At 34.7% G+C, this 27,231-nt stretch overlaps 5 protein-coding genes across 18 annotated transcripts; 1 reads left to right on the forward strand and 4 right to left on the reverse strand.

The window, feature by feature from the left end:
• Positions 1–6,797: 6,797 nt before the first annotated feature.
• On the reverse strand, positions 6,798–10,989 carry LOC117209388 (E3 ubiquitin-protein ligase RNF13-like). 2 transcript variants are annotated; one of them, XM_033451384.1, is made up of 8 exons: positions 10,404–10,989; positions 9,236–9,465; positions 8,815–9,007; positions 8,492–8,700; positions 8,213–8,387; positions 7,951–8,109; positions 7,638–7,847; positions 6,798–7,450 (listed from the first exon to the last, which is right to left on the reverse strand). In XM_033451384.1, the coding sequence occupies exons 2-8, from the start codon at positions 9,413–9,415 to the stop codon at positions 7,224–7,226; spliced, it is 1,353 nt and encodes a 450-aa protein (XP_033307275.1). In that variant the 5' UTR covers positions 9,416–9,465; positions 10,404–10,989; the 3' UTR covers positions 6,798–7,223. The 2 variants fall into 2 exon arrangements, with proteins under 2 accessions (XP_033307275.1, XP_033307273.1); XM_033451382.1 differs by having other exon boundaries at positions 9,236–9,556.
• Positions 10,990–11,752: 763 nt separating this feature from the next.
• Positions 11,753–16,575, reverse strand: LOC117209336. 5 transcript variants are annotated; one of them, XM_033451269.1, is made up of 6 exons: positions 16,269–16,575; positions 12,827–14,462; positions 12,587–12,760; positions 12,370–12,510; positions 12,118–12,286; positions 11,753–12,038 (listed from the first exon to the last, which is right to left on the reverse strand). In XM_033451269.1, the coding sequence occupies exons 2-5, from the start codon at positions 14,447–14,449 to the stop codon at positions 12,128–12,130; spliced, it is 2,097 nt and encodes a 698-aa protein (XP_033307160.1). In that variant the 5' UTR covers positions 14,450–14,462; positions 16,269–16,575; the 3' UTR covers positions 11,753–12,038; positions 12,118–12,127. The 5 variants fall into 5 exon arrangements, with proteins under 5 accessions (XP_033307160.1, XP_033307158.1, XP_033307159.1 ...); XM_033451267.1 differs by lacking the exon at positions 11,753–12,038 and having other exon boundaries at positions 12,104–12,286; XM_033451268.1 differs by lacking the exons at positions 11,753–12,038; positions 16,269–16,575 and adding an exon at positions 14,767–14,906 and having other exon boundaries at positions 12,104–12,286.
• On the reverse strand, positions 14,672–16,270 carry LOC117209337 (phosphatidate cytidylyltransferase, mitochondrial). Its single transcript, XM_033451274.1, has one exon. It carries the CDS (start codon positions 15,873–15,875, stop codon positions 14,763–14,765), a length of 1,113 nt encoding a protein of 370 aa, XP_033307165.1. The 5' UTR covers positions 15,876–16,270; the 3' UTR covers positions 14,672–14,762.
• A 60-nt stretch (positions 16,576–16,635) lies between the features above and the next one.
• On the forward strand, positions 16,636–18,676 carry LOC117209338 (COP9 signalosome complex subunit 6). Of its 2 annotated transcripts, none has more exons than XM_033451276.1 (6): positions 16,636–17,036; positions 17,098–17,355; positions 17,425–17,708; positions 17,780–17,945; positions 18,033–18,226; positions 18,298–18,676. In XM_033451276.1, exons 2-6 carry the CDS (start codon positions 17,124–17,126, stop codon positions 18,436–18,438), a joined length of 1,017 nt encoding a protein of 338 aa, XP_033307167.1. In that variant the 5' UTR covers positions 16,636–17,036; positions 17,098–17,123; the 3' UTR covers positions 18,439–18,676. The 2 variants fall into 2 exon arrangements, with proteins under 2 accessions (XP_033307167.1, XP_033307166.1); XM_033451275.1 differs by having other exon boundaries at positions 16,642–17,019.
• A 26-nt stretch (positions 18,677–18,702) lies between these two features.
• Positions 18,703–26,494, reverse strand: LOC117209334. Of its 8 annotated transcripts, none has more exons than XM_033451260.1 (18): positions 25,841–26,330; positions 25,495–25,654; positions 25,127–25,245; positions 24,274–24,417; positions 24,078–24,104; positions 23,690–23,886; positions 23,436–23,577; positions 23,218–23,314; positions 22,948–23,142; positions 22,647–22,799; positions 22,294–22,558; positions 21,939–22,211; positions 21,653–21,860; positions 21,395–21,579; positions 21,011–21,303; positions 20,500–20,775; positions 19,919–20,101; positions 18,703–19,837 (listed from the first exon to the last, which is right to left on the reverse strand). In XM_033451260.1, exons 4-18 carry the CDS (start codon positions 24,402–24,404, stop codon positions 19,679–19,681), a joined length of 2,784 nt encoding a protein of 927 aa, XP_033307151.1. In that variant the 5' UTR covers positions 24,405–24,417; positions 25,127–25,245; positions 25,495–25,654; positions 25,841–26,330; the 3' UTR covers positions 18,703–19,678. The 8 variants fall into 8 exon arrangements, with proteins under 8 accessions (XP_033307151.1, XP_033307152.1, XP_033307153.1 ...); XM_033451261.1 differs by lacking the exon at positions 25,127–25,245 and having other exon boundaries at positions 25,841–25,965; positions 26,187–26,329; XM_033451262.1 differs by lacking the exons at positions 25,127–25,245; positions 25,841–26,330 and adding an exon at positions 26,356–26,494.
• Positions 26,495–27,231: the final 737 nt, after the last annotated feature.

A 27,231-nucleotide genomic window follows, 5' to 3' on the forward strand; every position in this document is an offset into this window, starting at 1 on the left:
GTAGCGCGCACCAGGATCCGCGCGTGAGAGCTCGCGCGCGCGCGCGCGGAGGGGCGCGCGCACGGCCCTCTACACCGTGACGATGGAAATTCCAAACGATAGACGACGATAAGATCGTGGAATATTTCCTTCTTCCAAGGAATTCACCGATTCCTTTCTTCTTTCCTTTCCGTGCGTATTCCTCGTCGACTTCCTAGCACGAACGTTCGCTTCGTTCGATCGTTTCGTCGTTTCGCCGCGCGTCCTCGGGCAACCACCTTCTTACAAACTCGACGATTCCACTCGAGCCGTTTCGATACGCGAGACACTTGGACGAGGCACAAAACGGACGGATCGCGCGTCCGATCGGTTCACACGGGCTTTCGAAACGCTTCTCTTGCTCGCTGTACGAACATCGGATCGTAGCTCGAACACAGACGACGACTCGTTTCGGCTAAAATTTCAGCGAGCTTGTCGCCAAGCTCCTCGTGGCACCGTACTCCGTCTCGACCGTGGCGCACCTTTAAAATCGCGTCGTGTCACGTCGACTCGTTTGGTCGAATCCGGCGAAGGAAGACTGGCACGCGCCTGCTTCTATTCGGCACACGATTCGGCACAGATTTACAGACGGGTTATCGATACGCGCGCGACTCCTTCGCTCAACTTCTCTTATCGACGCATCGTATACAGGTTCGAAGGAAGTTTTATGCCACGACCAGCGCGACCGACGAACCTCTCCTTTTTTTCTTCCTCTCGCGCGTTTCTTTCGTTTTCCTTTTCGTTTCTCAGAACTAGGAAACGTTGGAGGCCGTGGGTACTGGCGTGGAAAGAGGCGAAACGGGGCCAAGTATACCGTGTTCCAGCGAAACCGACGAATCCACTTTTCGCGGTTTCGGGCGAGCAACCTTTATCGACAGGATGGTGGCGCGACCGATAACGATCGTGACTCGTCCAACCTTCTTTCTTCTTTCTTTCTTTCCTTCCTTCCGTTTCTCTACCTCTCCTCCCCCTCCCTTCTTCTTTCTTCTCCTTCGTCACCTGCGATTTCCTCTGTTCACCCTCGTACGCGAACGTTCCACAGGCAGGATCCCGCGTTTATCGTCGCGTAAATGAGAAATCCTGCAACGCGGACGGCGCTCGAACCACGCACGCAGGTACGCACGCACATACACACTTTTTGGGGTCGTGCGCGTGACGCGGAAACACCGACCCCGTAGCCGCGCACCAGCAACTGCGCGCGGGTCGTATGACGAACGTGCGGAGAGTCCCTCTTCGAGAGACGACGGAAACTTCGGTGCACCTTCGCTCTCTCGCTGCTCTGTCTTTCCAATTCGCACGCGCACACGCACACATACGTCGAAATTTCTCCTTCCGTTTATCCCCTCTCTCTATCCGCTACCGGTCATCCCCTCCTTCTACCCCATACTTTTTCCATCCCCTTCGTGCTTTCGTTCGCACGCGATTTTCCTCTTTTCACCGCCCTACCTTGCACCACCCGCTCCCTATTTAACTCGCTCCTTCTCCTTCTTTCCCCTGTTAGCCTCCCTTTCCAACCGACCCACCCCCGTCTATTTCGGTCTCCGTCTCTCTCCCCTCTATACACGTATTCCTACCAGTTGTAATCTCGGGTGGATCTCTTGCGCGCGCCTCTATCTCGGCTCCTTTCACCCCTATCCTCCTTTCCTATATATTCCTCTGGGAATATCAGCTACGTTGCCTCTCGCTCGCTGTCCACGTCCACGGCTATTACTCGCGAAAGAAAATTAACCACGGGATGGTACGTCGTCGAAAAACCATCGATATCGGTAGCCTGCGAATAAACATCGATCGCTTAAACACCATCACCGTTTACCGAACCAGATCGGCATCGGTTGATCTGCACGCCGTGCGTTCTGCATACTGTTTACGGAATAGAAAAGTGTCCCGTGATCCGCCATCTTTCTTTTTATCGCTCTCGTCCAGGGGAGCTCCAACCATTTCCACCCTGATGCCTGTTTCCCTACGCCTCGATTCTACCCTTCGCTCTGTTCCCCTACCTCGGCCACCCAACACGGTGCCCTTGCCTTGCCTTGCCATCAGCTTCGCGTTTGTCCGTCTCTCTCTTTCGTACCCCTTCCTCTACTCTCGCTATTCCCCTAACTCGCTTTTCGGCTCCTCCAGCTTCCTCCCTCCCCGTTACGCAGTTTTCACGATCCCCTACCGCCGATTTTCCACCTCTTCACCCCTTTATCCCGTATTTTTCCGTCTCTCGACTAAAAACAACGGTACACACGTTGCCGGTTGCCTTCTGCCCCACGCAGTGCGTCGCTTCTATCGTTTCTACTACCAACGTCTATCGTTACCGTCTCCGACTTCTATTTCTCTTCTTTCCCCCGTCCTTCTTTCTCTCTCTCTCTCTCTCTCTCTCTCTCTCTCTTTCTCTCACTCTCACTCGGAACTTTAACTCGATCTCTCGGCCTTCGAACAATTTCCACCGAGATGCTCCTTCATTTTCAGAGAAAGCAACAATTACCTTTCCTCGTCACCGTTCGCCTATTTCCGCTCCATATTTTTCTCTCTTTTCCGTAATTACCGTCTCGTTCGGCATTTCCGAGCTCCTTTCCTTCCTTCTTCCACGTTCGATAGATTCCTGTAATCGTACGCGTTCGCGCTATATCCGAAATTCCCGGACAACGGAGATACCGTGGTCGGGACCGACGCGAGGTCGAGCGTCTGAAAAAAGCGTCGGATTAAGATATCCTCGGATTCGATGTCGCGCCTCCTTTATTCGTTGACCTACTGTCGTAACAGATCCGATAGAAACGTAATTCTAATTGCTTGGGATCGTGTTCGCGAAAGACGTTCGTATCTCCTGTCTCCCACCTTCCCCCTCCGCCGCTTGCCCTGCTCGTACGATGCTCAATCGCTTCGTTCGTTGAACGTAAGGGATCGTCCGTTTTCGAGGACTGATCGTATCTCGATAAATGGCTGCGTTTCCAAGATGCGACGCAATCGTGCGTTCGTTTAAACGACGATCGTCTGATACTTATCTTTGTCGGAGAGAGTAACATCGATATTTACGGAATTGAGAAGATCGTCAACGTCTAAGGACGTATCGCCGTAGATGCAACCGTGATGTTCGAAATATATCTGTGGACGATGCAGCATTGAAGGCGCAAAGCGCATGTACCGCGTTAGCATCCAGAGCGACCACGTTTTCTTGCGCACGGATATACGCATACACGAGAAGGCGTATCCTACCAAGGACGTTTCGCAGCAGATCCTTCTCTCTCCGTCGCCCTTCTCCGCTGTCCCCCTCTCTCTCGTACTTATTCGCTCTCCCTGTTTGAAAGTTAGGTCGGCAGTATTACCGCGCATGACCACGGACGAAGGGAAATATTCGCGAATCGATAATTCGCGAGCAGCTGCAGCAACAGCAACGGGTTAGTCACGCGAACGACTAGCCCGTTCGATTATTACTGGAGCAATTCGCGTTGTGGTGGTAATCTCTAAATTATACATTGTTGTATATCCTTCGCGATATAGCACGGTCGTAGGTTAAGTCAACCGTCAAAGTCTATACGATCGAGACACCGATACGAACGAACGAAATTTCAGAAAGTTGGAGAGATAAGAGCCGGACTCTTAGTCAGAGTCTCACGGGTGTACCAACTCACCTATGGTTTGCCATCGGTATTTTACGCTTTAATTTAGAATCATACCGGCTACGGTAGAGAATTTATCGGTCTCGTAGAATTTGCACGTGTATCGTGTCACATTGTCGTACGTCAAGAGCATTCTCAATCTTAAGATGATTTTCGTTCAAGTATATCCTAAAATTTGTACGTCGTTTCCTGCGCGCATGAAAATTTTTACTTGTCCTTCGTGTCCTGACGATAGCGGAAAGATAGCGATAGCGATAGAAAATCCTTGCAAATGTTTACGATAGCCAGATAGCCATCGGAAATAAAAACTTCAAAAACGTGATCACGCAACGCTGATAAATACCTCGCAGAATAGACTCCGGCATTTTAGTGCTCATGAAAACGTGCGGTTATCTATATTCTTTCGAGCTAACTTCGATCGCAATGACATCTGATCATTGGCAAGGAATATGTATGTACACGCTTAAATATACACGCGGTACGATCATCATTGATCTCGTATCTTGATCCGCTCGTATCATGTGCACTAATTATCGCAATATCATTTCCTTTGTCTAATATCGTGAGTTGAATTTTAAAAAGTATATTCTTTGAATATTCAGATTTGTATCTTCAATTCTTTCTCCACCACTTTCCTTCCTCCGACAACACTTAGCATGTCGATCCGGTGTCAGTTACGGACATTAAACGCTATTAACAGATAGAACGTATAAAAACACGACGCAGGTAAACGTAAGGTCAAGTTGTTAGAATTCGTTTTCTTTATCTTCCTCGATCCTCGCGCAACGGCAAAATTCTATTTTTATAAATCGCCTCGAGAACGAAGATTTATCGATTGCGATAAGATAGAACACTCGGCAAAAATTACTTGTTCCATAATAATTTTGTATCCGTACTAAATCATTAATTTTCATTCATCGCGTTAAACATTATGTAACAGCTATAATATCTTCCTTGAATATGCGGATGCGATTACAGCGATGAATCGCCGACAAATTGCGTCGCGTTACAAACGTTATCTAACAATACATACAGATTTTTGTAACACGTTCTGAATGATATACCAATGGTTGCGATACGAGGAAATTGATAGAAACGTTCGATTACTTAATTTTCGGTCGCTAATGTGACACATCCATATCGTCGAGAAACTGTTTTGAAATAACTAGAAAAAAATAAAAAAATTACAATTACGTGTGTACGTGTCGGAATCTGACTGGTTATTAGCATCGGACGTGCTCGATTTTGTGATCACCGCATATGAAAAAGCAGCAAGAGGTAGAAAAAGGGATGTCGAAAGGTATGGGTAACAGAAGAGGAAAGATCAAGAGGATGAATAAGAAAGATTCAGAGGTGGAGGAAGAAATCGGGGTTGCTGCGATAGCGAAGGTGGAGAGGATGAAGCTATTCGGAAGGTTGAAGAGGCCGAAGCTACGAAGAACAGAGCACGATCTTTCCTCGTCATCGTGACCGTCTCTGGCCGATTTTCTAACAAGGAGGCCAATTCAAATGGCATTGTGTCGTCACGTGCGGCCACTCGCTCTTTCTCAACAGAACGCTGTTAGAACCTCTTCCCCCTGTACAACCGCAAAACTTTCCTACATTATCACCTCTCTGTACCTACCTTCTTCTTCTCCTCCTACTCCTCCACCACCATCCTCTTTCCTATTCTAGTCATTTTAGTCTCCCACCTCTTCTTTATTCTCTTGTATCAAAACAATCTTCCATGAAATTATACACACTTTGTTTCCTTTTTTCGCGAAATGCAATTTCCTACTCTTTTCCTTATTTTATGTCGGACCTAAAATTTATCGGACAACAGTAACATGTTTCTATACGAACAATTAACACAATGAACCAGTATGTATTTTGAATGTACTATGAAACACGATTCCTCCCTCTATTTATTTAAATAAATTACTTTATCTCGATAGCGATAGAAAAACTACATACAGTAGAACACAAAATATAAATATCTTTTTATTTTTATCCGAATAATACATCTAGCGTTAAACAATAAGACGATAGCAAGCCCAATCTTTCGATTTAGACATCATAATGATCAAGTAAAAATTCATTCTTTGATATTGTAAAATATACATATATATATACATACATACATACATACACTCATACATACATACATACATACATACATGCATGCAACAAACATACATACATACATACATACATACGAGCGCGCGCACGGATAATAAGTTCACACATACCGGCTATTTACACAATTTTATACAACTTTCCTTTCTCCCAAAAGACTTTATTTAAACACCAATCGAATCACAGTAATCATTTCCTAATTTCCGTAATTCCGTAATCGTATTTTCTTTAGATAATATGCTTTTCTAATATCGGTACGCAGTTTAATTTCAGATAATTTTATCACGTTATTAGGAAATGGCTGAAAGCTCCCCTTTCTATCTGTCTATATATATATATATATATATATATATATATATAAAAGTTTACAGAACCTATACAGAAAACGTCATGACAAAAACATTCAATTACATTTTATTACGTCATTTTAGAAAAAGATATTACAGATGTACCATTACTCTCTATCAAAGGTGTTTAACAAACAAATATTTCGTATTAGAATTTTATTGTATTTAGTTATATCTTATATGTTCTGCACATTGAAGAAAATTCTATTTTTGGTCTCTTAACCTATATATGTATATATATATATATGTATGTATGTATATACAATAACAAATAATATTTACAAACTCATGTTGCGCATCATATCATTAAAAAATATTTTTTCTCTCATTATATGTATATATGTATATCGCCAATAATCATCATTTAATGTTTATAAAATAACTAAAAGTATATCTATTCGTCTATCAAAGAAAATTATGTATATATCATGGTAACTGATAAAGAAAATGATAAATGTAGATATATTAATCGATAGCTGAGTGCAAAGATAAAATATCTAGGCCATAATTGTAAATATAAAACTGTAAATAAACATTAGTAATTTTAACGATGTTGATCAAAACTTTGAATAAAATAAGTGAATATTTCAAGTGGACTGATTATAATAATTTTGGGTAAACTGTTTCTATACGAATATTTTTTAAACGACTAACAGATATATCTGAAAGATTAAATTACATAGACATATGCCTAAAAAAATAATTTGCAGTCTTAACGCTATTAAACTATTTTCATATATTTAAAATGAGTTTTAGTTAAAACAAATTAATAGGGTAACAATTATTCTTACTATTAAAACAATGGCAGATCGTTTTGAAGAAGAAATTTTCTCTTACCTTGATATAAAATACACGATGTAGAAAAAATGGTTGATGAATGGTGAGAATGCTAGACAAATGAAATAAGTTTACAGAACATGCACGTTAATGCAAACCATTTAGTTGACCGAGTTACAAGTGGAGATAATTTTAGTTCTTTTAAATAAAAGGTAAAGTTCTTGAAGCATTCAAAATTTTCCATTTTTTCATAGTTACGATTATTTTAGTGATCTATATCAAATTTTGTAACACCTTAAAAGAACATACCAATTTTATCCAAGACATAGACATGTGATAAAAGAATAGATGCAATCGAACTTTATACGTGAATATCGGTCTCTTCATAATCAGTGTCAGTAATATTTGTAGCTTCATTTTCAATTGGTACAACAGATCCAATTTCACAAATTTGTGAATTCGCTACGGGTCGTCTATTGCGATTTATTATTTGAGCAACAGGGGCTGGCAACCCTTCAGCATCAGTATATAAATTCACCGTGTGTGGTTTAGTACTGCTCACAGAACACTCTAAGTCCGGCAACTCACCTAATTAAATGATTAAAGTTGCTATTTTCTTTTTTTCACTACTTTGTTTATTAACCCTCACAGTGCTAGGGAACACTATAACCATATAACAAACTATGTAGGTACTAATGAATAACGAATCATGTTAAGCTGCAATGGGAGGATTAATAAAAACCACATTTAAATGATGTATAAAAATAATTCTTACCATTGATGCTATGAATGTCAAACGCTCTGAAAACCGTTCCACTAGATGGTTCTCCAGCACTTATACTAGATTCATCATCTGGAGTATCAAACAATTCTTCAGAATCAGAACTACTGCTTGAATGGATCATATCGCGCTGCCTTGTTTCCGGCCTTCTAGCGCGACTAAAAGGATTCTCCCTCTGTCGTGAAAATGTTCCACCTTGAGTTCCTAATAAAATATTTCCAATTTAGTAGAATATAACTTATCATACGATACAAGTAATTCTGTAATTGAATTTTTTAATATGGAAAAATAAAGATTTTTTTCATACCTTGATGACCTTCACGAATCAAAGGTGTCGTGTCATCGGCATCCGAATCACTTTCGTCAGTAACAACTTGCTCATCCGCCGCAAAAACTTTTCGTTTACAAACAGGACAAACCCTACGATTTTTTGTCAGCCAAGGGTCAATACATTTTGTATGATAAGCTGGAAATAAATGATACGTTATTATTCAAGATACAAATAATATTAACTATAAAACATTTCATGTACTAAACAATGTGTTTAACTGCACTAAACACATACTAACCATGTGCACAAGGCAAAACTCTTAATTTTTCACCTTCTGCGTAATCATCTAAACAGATGGCACATGTTTCATATGGATCGCCTTTTGTATATTTATGCGTAGGAATCTTTTTCAAACTTGAATTAGGTAACCTATGCCTTCGTTGCCTTCTTCTATCTTTAATACATCTAACAATCTGTAATTTACAAAAAAATGTTTTAAATATAGTTATTTGCTGAAAACACTTACCACAATAATTTAGACATTGTTTAATATATGATATGCTTAGGATGTGCTCACCATAAAGATAACCATGACTAGAAAACATATCCCAACAACAATAGCAAAAGGTAAGAGCAAGTGTGTTATATTAAATGGAGTATCATCATTAATTAGTACAAAATACAATTCATCGTATAAATAATTTTCCTTAATAATCAATCCTGTGATCTCGCTAACAAATACAGATGGTATTAATATTCCTACAGGATCTCTAGCTTGCATTGGTTCTGTAACAAAGTATATATTTATAATTTCCCCCTCTCAATACTGGAATATTATTATACAAATATTTCCAATGATGATTATTATATATGTATATTTTTTATAATGAAAATAATTACCTAATTTGTTGCTGTTCACATTATGTATAATTACAGCGTCATATCCTGCTTTCTGTGCCATTCGTATTTTTCTTTCAAAACTACAGTTATAGCGAGCAATTAAAATTACCCAATTACCATTATAATTAGTAATATTGGGAGGGCCCTGTATTTCATGACATGCTGTAGGTGGTTCTGCATACACAACCATCCCCTAACAAAAAGTTTCCCGTAAATCAAAGTATTTATTTCGTTTCTAATTTGTATTTGTTTATTATTTTATTTTTTTATAAACTATCAAAACTATTAACATAATGATATCCCATAGATAATATTTTATATTTTATACATATCTGTATAAATACTGCGATATTTTTTCCAATGTGTATAACATAACAGGAAAGATCATAGAAGCATCATATATGATTGTATGTTAAAATACCTTAATCCCTTCAGATGGTATTAAACCTCCAAATCTTGCAGGTATGTCTCTAAATTCTTCTTCAATTTGATGCCTTGCAGCTGCAGAAAATACTAAAATATCTGCTCTGCTGCACATCACACAAAAGACAAGAAATGTAAGCCACAACTGAAGTTGGTGGCTTAAGCAACACTGTTTCATCTTTTAAAGTATCAGAAGTGTGTATCCACTATCTTGTTAATTTTAATACTCTATCAAGAATTTGATTAAGGACTTCATTATATATTGTATTTAATCCCAAGATACTAATGTATCCATCGCAATGAACAAAATAACGCTAGCCTGCCAAAATGATTATAATAGTTTCAGACTGTTTATTTACATTGTTGTTTACTTTTTATTTATGTATCTTACATATCATCATAAAATTGCAATTAATAAATTATACAATTTTATAATTTTTACAGTGAAGCTTGTGAACTTGTATTCAAATATTTCGATTAAAAACAACATTAGTTTTCAATGTGAATCTTTTTTCCCAATACATATTTCTTAGCGATAAGTCACATATTTTATAGTAATGAAGACCTTTTATCTTTAAAAGGATTGATTATTAGTAGATTTACTAGTAGATATGCTAAATATTGTTATATCATTAAGTAATAATTAGCTTTCCGTGCAATAACAAAGAAGTTAATTCGCATTTCGTGGAGTAATTTCCATTTATTTTACGTAATTAATGAGCGAAATTAAGGAATCAGACACATACAAAGTACCTAATATCGTGTGAATTATAACGTTCCCTTCTAACAATATATGTATGTTGTAAACGATTAATTATTGATTAATTACTAAATAAACGACCCGTAAGCAGAAAATATAAATGTTATTCTTTTGCTGGTATGAGAAAAAAGATTGTGCATTTAATGTGCGACGCACATCCGTAATTTCGATGTAATATATCGAGGAACGGTTAGCATGATCATAGGATATGATAATTGAATTTCTCCAAGTTATACTGGATACAGTAAAATACTAGATATAATAATTCATATGAATAAAAACAATATACACAAGTAAATAGATACGTGACAAACGGTGAGATACATATGTATGAAAATTTAACCCTATAATTTTTCTTGCTAGTAGAACGCTCAAATATAAATACATAGATAATTTCGATACATACTAGTATTCCTCTATTTTTTTCATCCAGGAAACTGCGTTATGTACGGCACGCAGGGAACGTTCAATCGGTTCGTAAAGTGCACGTACATGCAAACCATCCATTCACAGATGTAATATCGTAGATATTATGGGTATGCAATAAGATACATATCGTTTACACATCGCATTTCATTTGCACCTTCTTGAATCTTTCTTCCAAAAATTTGAGGTTATAAGGATATCGTAAAACGTCGTGAATATTGTTCACTGATAAAAACGTAAAATCTTTACGACGACATTAGGTCGACTGCGAAGTTGATTAATCTATTGAGTAAAATTTGTAAGCAAATGTCAAAGGCCCAGCTTTGTAAACGAATTGCTCATTCGTGCTTATTCATAATTACTTCGATAAAAGCGATTCGACCAGTCGCATGTACATAACACAAAAACCATCTATACAATTTCTCTATTTAAAAAAAGAAGAAACTGTACGTAACTTGATCACTGGAGTGGAGTCACGCGGATGTCATACAGATACATACATATACTTTTTCCTCTATTTTCTTGTGGAACTATCTGATAGAGCCATGACGAACATATTCATCGCTGTGTTTGCCTGTGTACACGTCCACGCGTTGCAAGCGCTAAATTTAAATTCAATTAAATGTCAGCTTATAACACATCGATTTTTATGTCATACGACTAATATTCTTTATAAAACTAACCTACAGATTAAACTTTACTTATTTAAACTTCCGATTCGTTATTTTCATATCCTAATCATTAAAGGAATGCTAATATTTATTTGAGATATTTTATTCTCTAATCTAATCTAAAGTATGTATGTAGTACTCAATTAAATTTGTTATTCTTATAATCAATTATAAAACTGATGTTAATATTTTTAATATTATTTTTATTTTAGTTCATTAAACAAATTAAACATATGACATGATTTTCGTAAAAAGTATATTTAAAGTATACATACTTACAATTAATATAATTAGTACAATTACAACTGTTTACATTAGATAAAACATCTACAACGCCAGTGTACTTAAATAATCACAGAAAAGACTGATTACTCAGTAAAATCAAACAAGGGAAGATACTTTTCTGTTTTCGGATGTAAAATTTATGTCTATGTATTTATAATCTCGTACTTTTCTAAGTTACTTATATTTTATGTTAAGAAATTATTAGCACATGTGCACATCACAAGTGTGAAGAACGATCATTTACAAAATATATGATTCAACAAGTGTAATACATAGCAAAACTGAAATTCGACTTTATCATTTATAAAGACAATTAAAAAAACATTATTTATATGTAATCTGGTTTTTTAATACTTAAGGAATAATTAATTGAATTTACATCATAGTATATAACATATTTTGCCTGAGTGACTTCGAAAAGACTATATTTTTACTATTTCAGCATAATTATCATCATTTATAAAAAAAGTAATTAACTATTACAATGGTAATATACTGAATATATTAAAAAGAAAGGTCATTATGGAAAATCAGAAATTTCGGCTTGTATCAAAGTGTTATTCCATTATAAATAAAAATGTGTGTATATATATATACACATATATACATACACATACACACATATAAGGTGAAGGCACTCATCAGCAAAATCGCTTATACTGAAACAAATTACAAATTTATACATTGCACCAAGTTCGTTATTTTCTATCAGATTTTAATAATGAAGTGAAACATTACTCTGATTTCATTAAAACTTTCCACGAGAAAATCTTTCATCCAAACGTTGTGCTTTATTAATGATAGCATTCTTCTGAGCTTGATCAAATCGATTAACTTGTAAGTCAATATCCCTGTCAAATGGTCTTCTAAGTACCTGCTCAGTTGATCTTGCCTTTTTCTCTTCTTTCTAAAATATATATTTTATTTACTAAAGTTTCATTTATCGAGAGATCAAAATATCTGAAAACAAAGTATGTAATAAACGTATACCCGCTTTTTTTCCTGAAGCTGGTTTTGATGTATTTCTAAAAGTGACTTTTCACATTTCTTATTTTTCCGACATTCAGTTTCATTACTTTCATCAAATAACTCTCGAATTGATGTTTGAACATTGTACAGTTTTTCTTCTTCCTAAAATAATAAAATATTGACAACTTTAATGTATTGAAATAATTCTCTACTCTACTAAATATTATATCGTATTTACTCGTTGTTTCCGTTTCTCAGCTTTCTTTGCTGGAGTATCTGTCCAGCACGACCTATCAGACATATCTGGACCTGTTTTCATTCGAAATTTTCGTGCTGTTAATCCTAAATTATTGATCTGAGTCGGAGGTAACTCGATCATCCATTCTTCCCGTTGATTCACCATACTATAATCCTAAAATGTTATTCATTATATTGTTGTCTTTGAATATTGTAAATATCGAAATATGATTTATTTTACCTCGTCCTTTTGTTCACTTTTAATTAGCTGCGCTCTTTGTTCCAATTGTCTATGTACATAGTTACTCTCTAACGCTGGATGATTAACCGGCAATGGACCTATGCCGTCTTCGTCTTCAGATTCTATTTGATCTACTTCATTATTATTAAACGACTCTATGGTATTTGGAAGAGTAGGGCCTATGGTTTTTGTATTTGTTTCATCATTACATTTCTGCTTTAATAAATGTGGTGGTAATGCTGGACCAAAGACAACATCCGAATCGTTTTGCATTATATTATCTCGATTAATACTATTTAGTGTGTCTTTTTCAATTCTTTCATTTATATTCTGTGCATCATATTTTGGTAAACAAGGTCCTATAAAATGTACATCTGTATTTGATTCCATACTAGTGGGGGAATTAGTTATTAACTGCGGCGGCAAAGCCGGTCCATATGTCGTAGATTTCTCAGCATACATATGAGATGAATGGACATCTGTTACTTTTACAGAGTCGTAATTATTAAGATGCAAGGAAGTTTGCTCAGTAAAATTCAAATTTTCTTCCTTACTATTTAAATCAACTGTATCTTTCCTTGATTCCGTCAGTATAGGCGACGTAGTACCTAATGAGGAATCTGAAATGGCACCAGAATTATTATTGCTGGAACCATACAACATATCATTCTTCCTTGCATTTACCTTTTGCGATCCTTCCATGGATTCGATTCGTATCACGTGCTTTTTCGGTGAATTATCATATTCATTGCTCAAATTTCTTTTTTTCGACTTCTTATTATGTTGTCGTGATAGTGAGTTCCTGTTTCTTATTTCCGAACTATCAGACATATTTTCATCCGTTTCCGACAGGATATCAAATTCAGATAAATTTAATTCCTCCTTATATCCTTGACTCTCCACTGAAAAATCTCGTTTCATTAGTGATTCATTACCGCTATGACCCTGCCCTATATTTTTGGGTGAGGAGTATGCTTCTAAGCGTTGCCCTTCATCTTCTTTTGCCTGCATCCTTTTATGTATGTATCTTTCAGACTCTCCTCGAAACTTACCGTGATCTTCAGATCTTACTTTATATGATTGATAACTTTTATCACGACTTTTATCGCAAATATGATGCTTATATTTTTCGTTAGATTTACTTCTATGCTTGTCATTTTGAGATCTATCATTTTCATTTCTGCTACGACATCGTTCTTGAGATCTGTCGCTTCGATGTTCGTTTCGATCTCGATTTTTGTGTCGTTTTGGGTCTTTTGTTTTATGCTTTGAGGATAACGAAGTACTTTTAGTATCCGAACTGACATCTCTTACACTTTTATAATCTTTATTATCTTCGCGTCTTGAGTTCCTTGACTCGACAGAATGTTTTGTGTATTTAGTAGAATATTTGAGGTCTTTATTATCAATGTTTAATTCTTTTGAAAATCTATGTTCTCTATTACAATCATGTTTAGATTTGTCTTTTTTGTCTTTGTATTCTATGTCACTATAGCAAAATTCCTGTTCTGACTTTCCTGATTTTACATCTACTTGCACATTATCTTTACGGGTGGCTTCAAAACGAAATCGTCGTCCTTCATCACTGTCCTGACTCTCCGAGTCAGAATCCATCGTAGTCATAATTAGTTACTTGCTGAAAGTAGCAGAAATTTAATTTTTTACATGTACATAAAAGAAATACACATATATTTTTAATATAAACAGATAACACCATATACATATATATGTAACAGAGATTAATTTTAATTCTTAACTCTTAATTATTCTAACTAGCTCATAAAAATATTTCATGACACGACTATACATTATGTGAACGATAATACCCAGGAAAAATAATTACAATTTAACTAGATGAGAACTTTATTTCAAATACATTCGTATGAAACATAGTACATATGACAGAATTAAAGTATGAGTAAAATAAATGTAATTACTACTCCATGCGCTTGGCTGTTTCCTTTGATTGTGCTTGGTTCTTCACACCTTCCACTATGCTTTTGACTTTACTTTGATTTGACTCTAGTTTTGAAAGGGATGTTATCTGTGAATTTGTTTGTAACATCTTCATTACTTTTGCTACACTGTACTGAACAGATTTCATAAATCCAGCAGTTATAATCCCTTTTAAACTTTGGGTAACACTGGATCTCCATACAATTTCTTTCAAGCATTCCTCTAATATTTCACCACAATCAGGATCATAAGCAATTGCTCGTAAACAATCTTCAGTATCCTTTGATCTAGGACCTTGAGACCATGCTCGGACAAGTTTAACTTGTGGTATTCTAGGTAACTGATTCAGATGATGTATTTTTGCTGTAGGACTTGCATCTTGATGACAGGTAACAGCCATTTTCTCAGACTTTGGAATATCAACATAATTTTCAAAATGTTGTAAAATTGGACTATATAATTGCTTGAAGTATGTCAGCTGAGGTAGAACAATGTTATTAACTTTTTCTTTATTCTCACCAAAAGTCATTCGAAAATCACCGTTGTAGGATAAACCAGCAATTTTTTTATAAAAGTCAACTTCCGTAAAATGCTGTGGAAGTAATAATAATGCTGTATGTACAGCTGAATGTAAATTTTGTACGAGAGCTGTAGGTAATTGAGAATATTCATTTGGTTCCACGAGTATTTTAACTGGCTTATGTAACCTTCCTGCTAAATATATATCGGTCCAATCTAACAGATCTTCTATTAGTGAAATTTCAGAAATTACACCATATTTGACAATATATCCTTCTGACATTTGAACTAATGTATTATAATATATTTTAGCACCCCATTTTTCTTGTACATTAGTAATTGCTTTATGTCCAAAAAATCTCAATGGTTGAGCGTAATGTTTAGGATTAAGTTTCAAATTTTCAGCATGCCATTGATTTACATTGCGAACAACAAATATAAGATCCACCATATTGTTAGACTGATTGTTTAATTGTTTGAATGCAGCAGATCCATATGCAAAGCAAAACTTTATGTTTCTTGGGAAATTTTTAAGTAATTCTTTCAATTGATGAACTCCTACTAACTTTTCCATTGTACAGAAATATTAACAGTACAATCAAGTTCTGTATAAAAGCACTCAATAGCTTTAATTCTGCATAATACTTCTTTATCCTTAAATATTAGACTAAAAATTGTAATGCAATCATTACAGATGTTTCCTCTTTTCTTTCTTCTATAAATTTAATTAGAGTACAGTTGATTTGTTTTGTGACTATCAAAATTATAAATGTAATTAAAGGAAAAAAAGAAGTGGCACTTGAAGTAAAATAAATATATTTCGGTCCCAAATCGTCTTACAGTTTCAACAAGAAAGATCGCAAATTTTTGGACATTTGTAATCAACTGCGCCCTTTATCAACCGAGATCCATTCCGTCTAACCTAAAATTTCGTCTCATGAATTGTTTAATTAATGTACATACTTACTTAAAGTTGAAGGAATATCCTATACCGAAGATTTACTACTATCCATTAACCTCAATAATATAATTAATTTAAAATAAACAAGAGTAAACAAACGACAAAATTATGCAATATAACATTTGTGCTGCGCATCGCATTCACAAAAACATGATTGCTTGAAGTACAATACTATCTGTTTTATATTGGCTAGTTTAGAAATCGCCAATTTCCGTTCTGTCTTTTCATTGGATTTAATCATTGGATACTTCTATGTCTATATTTGTTTGAACATTTTGATATATTTTCGCAGTTATTTTCACACATACACACATATATACCTGTATTAGTAATACAATTAACCATTTTAATAATTCTTAATTATTTCCTTTCAAAAATGTTCCAGTCTATTCGGTAGTATACATATATAGCTAGGTACTAGATGGTTTGTCAACTTTGTCACCCTAGTGTATTTTTTATGCAACTTCTGGTAGAGTACGAGAGCATGATTACTAATTCCAGATTTGCAATAGATTTATAATAATTTACAATTTATATCAAAACAATATATTTTCTAGTGTATTACGTGCATTATCTAGTTATATATGCACGTCTAAATTTGACAATGTTGAATATATAGTTAAACATAATAGCGAAGGAACACACGATCAAATTAGACGTTTTGATTACACGGTTGATATTACTTAAATAAAGGATATTATTTAAAAATATCTATTGGAATATCACAAGGAACTGCTTCGTTTTATTAAGAAATTGGGTATTGTAACAAAATCTGTACGTAGTATATTTCATGAAATATTGACTAACAATTCTATTTAACATATATATTATACAGACAAATAGAAATAGATATTAAAAGCTATGGAGGTTGAGGAAAATAACGCAGCGGCTTCAACGGATACACCGATGGAAGTTGACGAGGATAATTCTGGAAAAACTAATATCACATCAACAAATCCTCCTAGTGCTATCAAAGTAATGGCATCTTCTGGAACTGTTGGCTCTGTTTCTATCAGTCTTCATCCTCTTGTTATAATGAATGTTAGCGAACATTGGACTAGGCTTCGTGCTCAAGAAGGGACAGATCAACTAGGTATATATTTTGTATCATTTTTCGTTGTTCTTTCGTTAGATCATATTTTTCATAATTTTAATATTTTAGTATATGGAGCACTAATTGGCAAGCAAAAAGGACGTAATATAGAAATTATGAATTCTTTTGAATTAATGTTTACATGTATTAAAGATGATGTTATAATTGATAGAGATTATTATAATACTAAGGAAGAACAATTTAAACAAGTGTTTAGTGAAATGGATTTTCTTGGGTGGTATACTACAGGTGATATGCCAAATGAAAGAGACATTACAGTACATAAACAACTTTGTGAAATTAACGAAAGCCCTGTGTTATTGAAACTTGATCCAAGACCAAAAAATACTGATGTATGTATTTGTTATTATTAGCTATATGTGTACGTGCATGTTATTTAATAAGTATTTAATATGTCTTGCAGCAACTCTCTGTATCCATGTATGAATCTGTGATTGATTTGGTAAATGGCGAAGCTACAATGTTGTTTGTTCCATTGACTTACACATTGGCAACAGAGGAAGCGGAAAGAATTGGAGTGGATCATGTAGCGAGAATGTGTAGCAATGATCAAGGAGAAAGTTCATTGGGTAATTTCAGGCCTATTTAGTTAATTTATAATTATGTAAGTAACTGAAAATAAAATAATATTTAAATCTGTGATTTGTTTGTTACAGTTGCAGAACATCTTACTGCACAACATAGTGCTATAAAAATGTTACATTCAAGAGTAAAACTAGTTCTGAAATATGTACAAGCTGTACAAAATGGAGAATTAAAGGGGAATCATGAAGTTTTAAGAGCAGCCTGTTCTTTGGGTCATAGATTACCAGTTTTAAATAATCCCAAATTCAAAGCTGACTTTTATAACGTAAGTATATGTTACAATGTCATTAGGAAAAAAATTTGCCAACATATTTAATATATTGTTTGTGTTTTTAGCAATGTAATGACTTTGGTCTTATGACATATCTTGGTATCATAACAAAAGGTTGCAACAATATTAATCAATTTGTTAATAAGTTTAATATTTTGTATGATAGACAAGGTGTAGGTCGTCGATTGCGGAGCCTTTTCTTGTGATAAGTGAATAGGATTCATTGTTTTTATACTTGTATCTTTTTTACTCCATAAATTATAATGAATATTCTTGAAATTCAGTACAGTAAATTTAATTGGTTTGTAAATTGATTGCTGTAGTAGATATTGTACCTCTTAAAAATAAACATAAAAGTGAAATAAATATTGCAATACTTGGTTTGAGTTCGCAAGGATAATCAAATTCTATGTTACTTTTGTAATATAAATTTTTTAATACATGCTTCGTACTTCTTTTTTAATATACAATATACATACAAAGAATTTTGAAACACATTCTACATGATATTATTTAAAACAAAACGTACATCGAGAATGTACAAATGGTTGATACAGATATAGTTGCGCGCTTTTTCCTTTCTTGTTTTCATTTTTTTGTAGTAGTGGAAGACATCTCGTAGTATATATATATACATACATACATACATACATACATACATACGTACATAAGTTTATATATATACGTGATTTATGTTCTCAGAGGCCACATTACTCTCTCCTTATATACTCAATTTGTATCGTTAATGTAATTTATTTCGTATAAATTCTATTCAATATAAAAAAGCGGCCTATAAAATACGACTAGAAGTCTTTATCTAAAAATCTATATGATTATTACATATATCTTTACTTGACATTATATAACGACTTATAAATATTATACTGTACAAAATATATAGTATAATAAATTGTGCCTCGTTAATTATTGCAGGTAACTGTTATCCAGTTACATACTTTATGTTAACATAAAACAGAATTGACTTCTTTTTCATATGACTAGATCTCTATTGAATTAGGACAAATGTCTGTTCACGATTTCATCAAATAACTGTGTTAGTTACTTATAATATTTAATTTATATTGCACTAACGATATTTGATGTTACCTGTACAATATATAATATATTCTCTAAAAAGTACAGAATTTACAACTGTTATTTTTGTACATTAAGTTGTGCGAATTTGTTTGATATTGTATTGATATGAAACATTTTAACCACGAAAATTCATGTTTCTTTCTGATTCATACAAATGTTAAAAAACTAAAATTCTTTTGATTGCGAGATATCTCACAAATAATTTCTGAAGTACATTTTACTTTCACGAATTGCAAAAGACACACACTCGTTTGTTGTACTGTTTTGATATTACCTTCAAGTATTTAATAAGCTGTCTTCGATCATGGTAGCAAGTATGTCTACCAAAACAGACAGCATTAAATCGGGCTAAGGACTTGGTTTATCCATACCAATTATCTCCTCAAAAAGAGTATTTCTTCCTTCTGTTCTTTCATCAATAATGTGTAACGCAAATCTTAATGTTGCTGCGGCTAAATCGCCGACTGACCAATGTCTGTCCATAAGAACTCTACTCACAGTATCTAACTGAAATGTCAAATCCAAAGTGATAAAACAAATGGAATTGTGTATGGAAATGTTATATATGATTAGTGTTGTATTTGTTACCTTAGACAAACTGGGATTTCCTGTAGTATAATATATTAATTTTGGTACTCCTGCCAAGGAAGCAGCAAGCCATTGAATAACAAGCTTCAATTGTGGGTCACCCCTTAAACGGGATCCACAACCCCAGTTGCCTGTAGCAACAGGTAATAATCCACCTGTTTGTGGACTACCATCTCTTGGTATCTAAAAGATTATTTTAGTAAATTCAAAATTATTTGTCATTTTTATATAAACGTAATTCAAACCACATAAAACTATAAAATCTTGGACAATGTTATTATAAAATGCACAACAAGTTATATCATATTTTATATTAATATAAAAGTTATACTATATTAATCTACGAGTAAGAGACATTGAAGACGTTATCAGATAGAATGAGAGACAAATCATTAGTTATTGGGAATACAATTAAAAAATATTTTAAGCCAGATAGAGAAGTATATACTTGTAATTCATCATGCAATAAGTAACTAAGTTTAAAAGGCATTTATCGTTATCATAGTAAAAGATAATTAATTGGTGATATCATTACATGCATTATATTTATATTAATATATTTGTAACATAAATTTGCTCACGTTACATGTTATACTCGATTCGAATTGTTGCGCAATTTTGTCATTTCTGATATTGAAAGATTGTGCTGTGTTTATCCCTTTCACAGATCCAGATGTACTTAAAGAAACAGGATTAGATAGATACACGGTAGTTTCGTCATCAACCAAAGTTTGAAAAACTTCAGACGTAAATGTTACCGTTCTAAGCTTTTTACGTTGAATATCCTTTACCTCTTTTGACATAGTATGATTACTTAAAGCATCTTCAGAATATTCTACATCTTCAGACACAGACACCTGTATAGCGTAATGAACTGATGAGATTTGGCTATGTATAAAACGTTATTTAACATAGCAATAGTCTTCAGTTTGTCTCTCATTCTTCATCGATACAATAATTTAAAATAAAAAAATGTATAATCTATGGAATCATTAATAATCCATTTTAATAGATGTATGTTTGCAATATTATTGTTTCGTTCAAAGATCAAGTAATTTTGACTGAAGGAAAGGAAAGCATCTTGTTTCTTACTGATTGTTGCCTCCTATTTTTTTGACGGGCTAGCTCTAAACTCAAACTTCTCACAGCCAAAGCTAACTTATGGCTTTGATTTACGTCGGTAGAATCAATGAAAGGTTGCGGCTCGCCCTCTTGAACTGGAACACCAGCAAACGATTCACTAAGAGCTCTTTTTAATAATGAGCCTGCGAATTGAACTACTGCTCTATCTCTCGCGTCTAATTCACGAGACTCATCTGCTGTTATAGGGTCTTCTAACCACTTCGCCAGTTGTTCGTAAACTTCTTCGAGTTCCGAACAAAAATCTTAACATAAGAAAATAAGTCAGTTTCCTTACATTATATTTAAAAGCTGATTAAAGTATATTATCTATAAAATGTTCAGTGTGATACTTGCCAGAATTGTATTCAGTGCTGAAACTGTACCTACTACTTGCACTTGTGTCTCTTCTTTGTAGCATAGGTTGATTTTGCCGAAATCTACCTAACCATTTTTGTTCAGCTTCCAAAGATTCCTTCAAAAAATCTTCATCCACCGTTTCATCTCGTAAAACAAAACCCCTTGAACCTCCTCTTTTTACTCTATATAATTTTATATAGATAAAATAAATTTTTAATTATGGTACAGTGTGCGTATTTAAATAAATTGTCTTACTTAATATCTTGATCGCAAACGTGACTTCCAGATACGCTTATTCCTACTGCATAGCTACTCTCTCCAAACGAAGTATTCAACGAAGCAGCTCCAGTAGCTGTAGTTTCTCGTTTTAATGCGTCTCTTAATCGTTGAGCGAAAGTTCCTCTTCGTTCTGGGGTATCCAATTGAGTGCTGTAGCGTTTACTTAATTTCTGTTCTTCTTCCTCTTTATTGCAACAAATAATAATATATAAATTCCGCGTTTTGTAATATAGGCGATTGATTAAAAATATTACATACATACCCAAATCTTCATCTATAGTATCTTTCGCGCTATGGAAGCTGTCTGTACTTTGACTATTACAACTACTGTAAACCGACATTTGGCCAAGTGACTTTCGTGTAACTGGCAAAACTTCGCCGCTGGATCCAAGAACGATAAACCGATTTCTTTTGTTTGTATAACTAGTATCATTGTACACTTTATGGGGACTAGGTGATCTTATGGATTTACCATTTGGTTTGCTACGAACTTCTGTGAAAATATCATACTTGTGTTCACATAACACAGATTTATCTAAAAACAGATACGAATTATAATTCTGCGTGATTATTAATTATCTTCGATAATGGTTTTGTTATCGTATCTCCTTTGGTACCGTTATTTGTTGATAATATTTTATCATCCCCTTCTATTTCTGGAGGAGTGCTACTAAAACTTTCTCCGATCGGTGATAATCTCCGAGATGCAACTGTAACGTCTATATCTGATTCTGACTTTACAGGATCAGTTGGGCTACTTGGAATATGTCTTTGTCGGAATCCAAGTAAAGATTTATTCATTTCTCGTAATATATTATCTTCTTCGAATTGTGACAAAGGTAATCGTGAATAATCTTCAGGATCGATACAGCATACCGTTACCTGTGCAAAAATAACAAAGAAATAGCGTAAATGAAAACATATCGATAGTAAAAAGAAAAATTGAGAAAAATGATAATAGTATACTAACGATATTTGGTTTTGGCAGAGCTTCAAATATGGCTCTGTTGCGAGGATCATTTATTCTAGATAAATGCCTAACTCCTTCGACTATTAAAACTTCGTTGTCTTCTAAACCCTCGACAGACAATATTGCCACGAGCATTTCGGGATGCGTTGCTATCTAAGAATTAAATTAATAACTATAATCGTTGCTTTTTATTTCGAAAACAATCTCTATTGTTTAGTTTTTTCGGTCTCTCTTTTTTTCTTTTAGAAAGCTACGATTAATCCAGATGGAAATTATTTTTCTCACGCCTTTAATTATTTACATGTACGGTTTCTTGCGTAACATCACCATCAAGTACACCGCCACCAAATTTCGCACTCGCAAAGCAAACTCGCAGTACTTTAGCTTCTGGTTCCACTCTGTCTAAACGACCCTCGTGGCGTATCATCAGCGGACATAAAGGAACAGTGCTCTCTAACCAGTCCTCAATAGTTAACCACTGTTTTGATATCATTACCTAAAAATTTGATGTTCATTTCGATGTCACGAGATTTTGATAAGACTATAGCATCGAAAGTATAGCATACAGTACCTGTCTAGAAATTATTAATTTTCCATCTAAAGCGTTTTCAGTATCAAGGTAGTCGTAGTAGCGAAATATGCTTCTCAGTTTTGCTTTTTGCCCGTTACTAAAAAAAAAATAACACAGAATTACATTTACGTTTCATATTGACCTTTTATCCTGTGCTTTGCTGAAAGCATCCTTAACATTAAATACTTTTTACTCAATTTCTTGAGCTTGATCCTTACTTATGAAGATGTTTGAAGAAATTTGTGAAATTGAAGTCCCGTAAAGTTGGGTGCGTCTTTGCGGTTCTTTTTGGGTATGTGGAGAAGAACGCGTTCGCGATTAAAGATGAAATGAAGGCATAACTGTACTCCACGCAATCTCCTACAACGTAGACAAAAAATATCTCGTTTCGTCTTATCCAGGATATTTATTACATTATTATATTATTGTCAATCGCTCGACATTAAATTAAATGAAATTTATTACAAATTACCTTGCTGCTGAAGACTAAAGTGTAAACCTTGCGGAGGTTTACAAGATCTTAGAGCTTTCGCTCTTTCTACTATTCGTGGTATCGTATTTATAAAGATTTGATCCCGTTCGGTGAAATCGAGATCGGTATCAAGAAATGTCGCCAATCCGGAAAATAATTCAGGATCCTGTACGTCCTCTTCAGGATCAAGACTTATGCTGTAAAATAAATACGAAATAGCTTAGGGTAACTCGTTAAAGCTGGCTGGAAAACTTATAAAAACACGTAACAATTACAGTACAAAAAAACATTTAAAACATGGGTGATTTTTGTACAGATAGGCGTTGTATACTTAAGAGCATTTGGGTACATCTTTTATGGATATTTAGAAATATTTTTGATCAGATACCTTTTCAGTATGCACTGTTCCTCGTATCTTTATAACAGCATGTAGCAAAAAAATCGAGTTCGTTAATATCTCCGCGAGACGGAGCAATCAAATCGATTCGATATGCATATCATACATATATATTCGCGTTACCGGTTAATCGAAATTCGCGTATGCGTGATATTCATTTAAATAGCTGTAGTGACGACATACTTACTTGCACATGTCGTGTAGTCTTTGCATCGCTTCCACGAGATCTTCGGAATTCCTGGCAGCAGCCGCCCGGTCCAGTTGCTTTACGACGGCAGGCCACCATGGTAAGTCACAGGGTAACATTACTAGAGCCATTCTAATCGCCGATCTAAACATCAAATATCACGGTATCCGGTCCAACGACGCGTCGAGTATGTAAGTCGAAAAAGAGTGAAAGAAATAATCGGTAATAATCAGTCGTAAGCCAGACGACGTCGCTTCGATACTGTATTTATCTATATTCTCGATCGTGTTTCTAATCACATTGTATTTTATGTTAAAGGACTTAACATACGTAATACTAATCTTTGCAGTCATGCTACCGCATAACATTACGTGAAAAGTAAATATAAAGTTTCAGAAGAAATTCTTTGTTTATAGCTAGCCTACGATCACTGATTCACCGATTTGAAACTATCTATGTATAAGTGCGAAGTTGGACTACGATTGGACGATGATACGTAAGCTAAGAACGAGTACTCGTTATATTATGAACTAGATAAATTTTTGACTAAATTTTACTATGTAATATTTTCTATCTCATTGCTACAACAATTTCGCGTAATTATTTCGATCAAAATTCAATCAAATCCCACAGCATACATATATATACATATATATACATATATATACATATATATACATACATCTTTTTACCTGAATTATTATTAGTCTAATTGTAAATGTATTACTACAGCACACACTACTATGTGTATTACTTGCGAGCATACATATTGTATTCTTTTAAAGAATGGCAAGTAGTATAAATTTAAAACAAGCGCGATGTGCCTACCGAATCGTCGACACGGCATACGTACGTTTACGCGCGAATTGTCGCGTAAAAATAAATATTCCATGGTTATAAAATGAAACAAGGTTTCACGCGCCATGTAACTCGATATCCTTGGTCTCTCGCTTAAAAATATACGTCGTATTCCTTGTAAAATGGAACCTCTAATTAATTTTTAAATACACGTATTCGAAAGGATAAGTAAAAACTTCTACATTACGACACAAATTTCACAAATAAATTGTTCTTTTAATCGATATTATTCTCATTGTGCTTAGTAATATATAGACAAATAATTATATTAATATTACAATCAATTATTATAGAAAAAAGATAATTCATAGTACGAAAATCATATTAACGTTAATTGTATATATAGGCCATTTAATAAATTACCTCTCTCTGACACTTTTCCCGGTTCATTTCAAACTGTAAACATTAAAGTATTAAACACTCGATCCACGATTTTCGTTAAGCATAAGTCAGTTTTATCCAACGGACAGGCAAATAAATCTCCATCAAGGTCCCCATATAGATTTGAAAAGTGCTCGTGTGCCTGGTGGAAAGGGTTGTATAGTTAGTAATCTTTCGTCACGGATAGTATAATTAGTTTTTCTTGTAGGCAGGTGGAGAACTAGCCGGTTAATTCGCAAATATTGTGTCACACAGAGGTACATAGGTGCCCGATAACGTTTTGCAGGACACGAGTACGGCTATTCAAAACTAGAATTTACATAATCACCTAATTTACTCGATAGGTTGTCGATCAGCTGACGCGATCACGAATAAAGTCACATCTTAATGTGTGCCATTGCGTCAACGAACATGCTGCATATCGTCCAGTCAACACTCGTGCTATTGTAGCGTCTTTAAAAAGTAGAAAACACCCTACATACAGCCGAATTTAATGACTTTTGCCAATAATTTTTGACGACAATATTAGCAACTCTTTGATATGGTACAGAGATACATAGTTTACCCTCTAACAAATTTGACGCGCAAACTTATCGAATTGATTGGTATACGATGCAGCGAACCAATAAATCTATCTTCGCGGGTAGATGGCACAAAACGCAGAAATGACCCACCGTTAACTACAATCAGCTACAATACTATCTCGTCGTGCACAAACGATGGCTGGCAGTCCTTTTACTTTGTTCATGAGCCGCGACCGGCGGTTGGCGTTGTACGCACTATTTATAGAGCGGCGCCGGCGCCTTGCCAAACCCTATATAGAATTTTTGACAACAAACTTACTTATAATACTTTATTCAATCTGGGTGCCATACCAAGCATCAAGACAGTAATCTTCTAAACTTCTACTCGTTAACGTGATCTCGATACAAGTAAAATACTAACACAGTCTTATATTCAAAATTAACTATATATATGTAAGTACACAGCAAGACGCATACAGGACATACAGAACACATTTTTCTGCTTCACGTCTTGAATACCGAGTTCTCTTACCATTTTAACGTCATTTCCGATATTACCGAGTATAGTATAACGTCTGTGACTAAGTCATTGACTAACAAATCGTAGAGGGCGTAAGAAACACTCTGATTTTTTTCTAGGTCGGTAATTCAGAACGTGAGACACGAAGTCCCACCGCCCACGAGGTACAGAATATTTTTGTATCACATGCGATATTATCGATCCAGAATAGTAGTGGTTTGGATTGAAATTATATTTTCATAAAACTAAATTTTCCCTTCAAAAATTGGACGCGTAAATTATAAACATTATAGTTTACGATTCAAATGTGAATGATTAACTGGATTGTGTATGACTAATCGTTTCTTTGATCTTTTATCGACGGATCATCGACGGATCCTATCAGTCTCGAATGTCGCTGTGCAATACTTAGATAAAATTAACTTTAATTACAAAGATTATTGTATAATTTCTTAAATTTAATCAATAAATAGGTCTTTTTAAAGCGAATTCGAATGTCTTATCATTTATGCTTAACTCTCTCACCTTTGTCTTTTCTGTCATTTTCCCAAGTTAGATTAAGTGAAACGTTAAAAAATAAAGACGCAAGGTCCAGTGATACAATCCATTTCATACCCTGTTCTTCGCTGTAGGGGAGATGCTGGCCTATGAGGGGATGCAATTTCGATAAATATA

Source organism: Bombus bifarius, unplaced genomic scaffold (genome assembly GCF_011952205.1).
Source record: "Bombus bifarius isolate JDL3187 unplaced genomic scaffold, Bbif_JDL3187 scf7180000008176, whole genome shotgun sequence".
Lineage (NCBI taxonomy): Eukaryota > Metazoa > Arthropoda > Insecta > Hymenoptera > Apidae > Bombus > Bombus bifarius.

Excerpts from the sequence above, each read along its gene's own strand:
- LOC117209388 (XM_033451384.1), bottom strand. The coding sequence starts at position 9,415 with ATGAAACAGTGTTGCTTAAGCCACCAACTTCAGTTGTGGCTTACATTT. Across the intron at positions 8,701-8,814 it reads TGTGAACAGCAACAAATTAG|AACCAATGCAAGCTAGAGAT; the intron begins GTAATTATTTTC and ends ACTTTGTTACAG. Across the intron at positions 7,451-7,637 it reads TGACATTCATAGCATCAATG|GTGAGTTGCCGGACTTAGAG; the intron begins GTAAGAATTATT and ends TCATTTAATTAG.
- LOC117209336 (XM_033451269.1), bottom strand. The coding sequence starts at position 14,449 with ATGACTACGATGGATTCTGACTCGGAGAGTCAGGACAGTGATGAAGGA. Across the intron at positions 12,511-12,586 it reads CTGAGAAACGGAAACAACGA|GAAGAAGAAAAACTGTACAA; the intron begins GTAAATACGATA and ends TTATTATTTTAG. Across the intron at positions 12,287-12,369 it reads AGCTTCAGGAAAAAAAGCGG|AAAGAAGAGAAAAAGGCAAG; the intron begins GTATACGTTTAT and ends TATATATTTTAG.
- LOC117209337 (XM_033451274.1), bottom strand. The coding sequence starts at position 15,875 with ATGGAAAAGTTAGTAGGAGTTCATCAATTGAAAGAATTACTTAAAAAT.
- LOC117209338 (XM_033451276.1), top strand. The coding sequence starts at position 17,124 with ATGGAGGTTGAGGAAAATAACGCAGCGGCTTCAACGGATACACCGATG. Across the intron at positions 17,356-17,424 it reads AGAAGGGACAGATCAACTAG|TATATGGAGCACTAATTGGC; the intron begins GTATATATTTTG and ends TTAATATTTTAG. Across the intron at positions 17,946-18,032 it reads TCAAGGAGAAAGTTCATTGG|TTGCAGAACATCTTACTGCA; the intron begins GTAATTTCAGGC and ends TGTTTGTTACAG.
- LOC117209334 (XM_033451262.1), bottom strand. The coding sequence starts at position 24,404 with ATGGCTCTAGTAATGTTACCCTGTGACTTACCATGGTGGCCTGCCGTC. Across the intron at positions 24,105-24,273 it reads AGACTACACGACATGTGCAA|ATACGAGGAACAGTGCATAC; the intron begins GTAAGTATGTCG and ends GCTGTTATAAAG. Across the intron at positions 23,887-24,077 it reads GAACAGTGCATACTGAAAAG|CATAAGTCTTGATCCTGAAG; the intron begins GTATCTGATCAA and ends TTTATTTTACAG.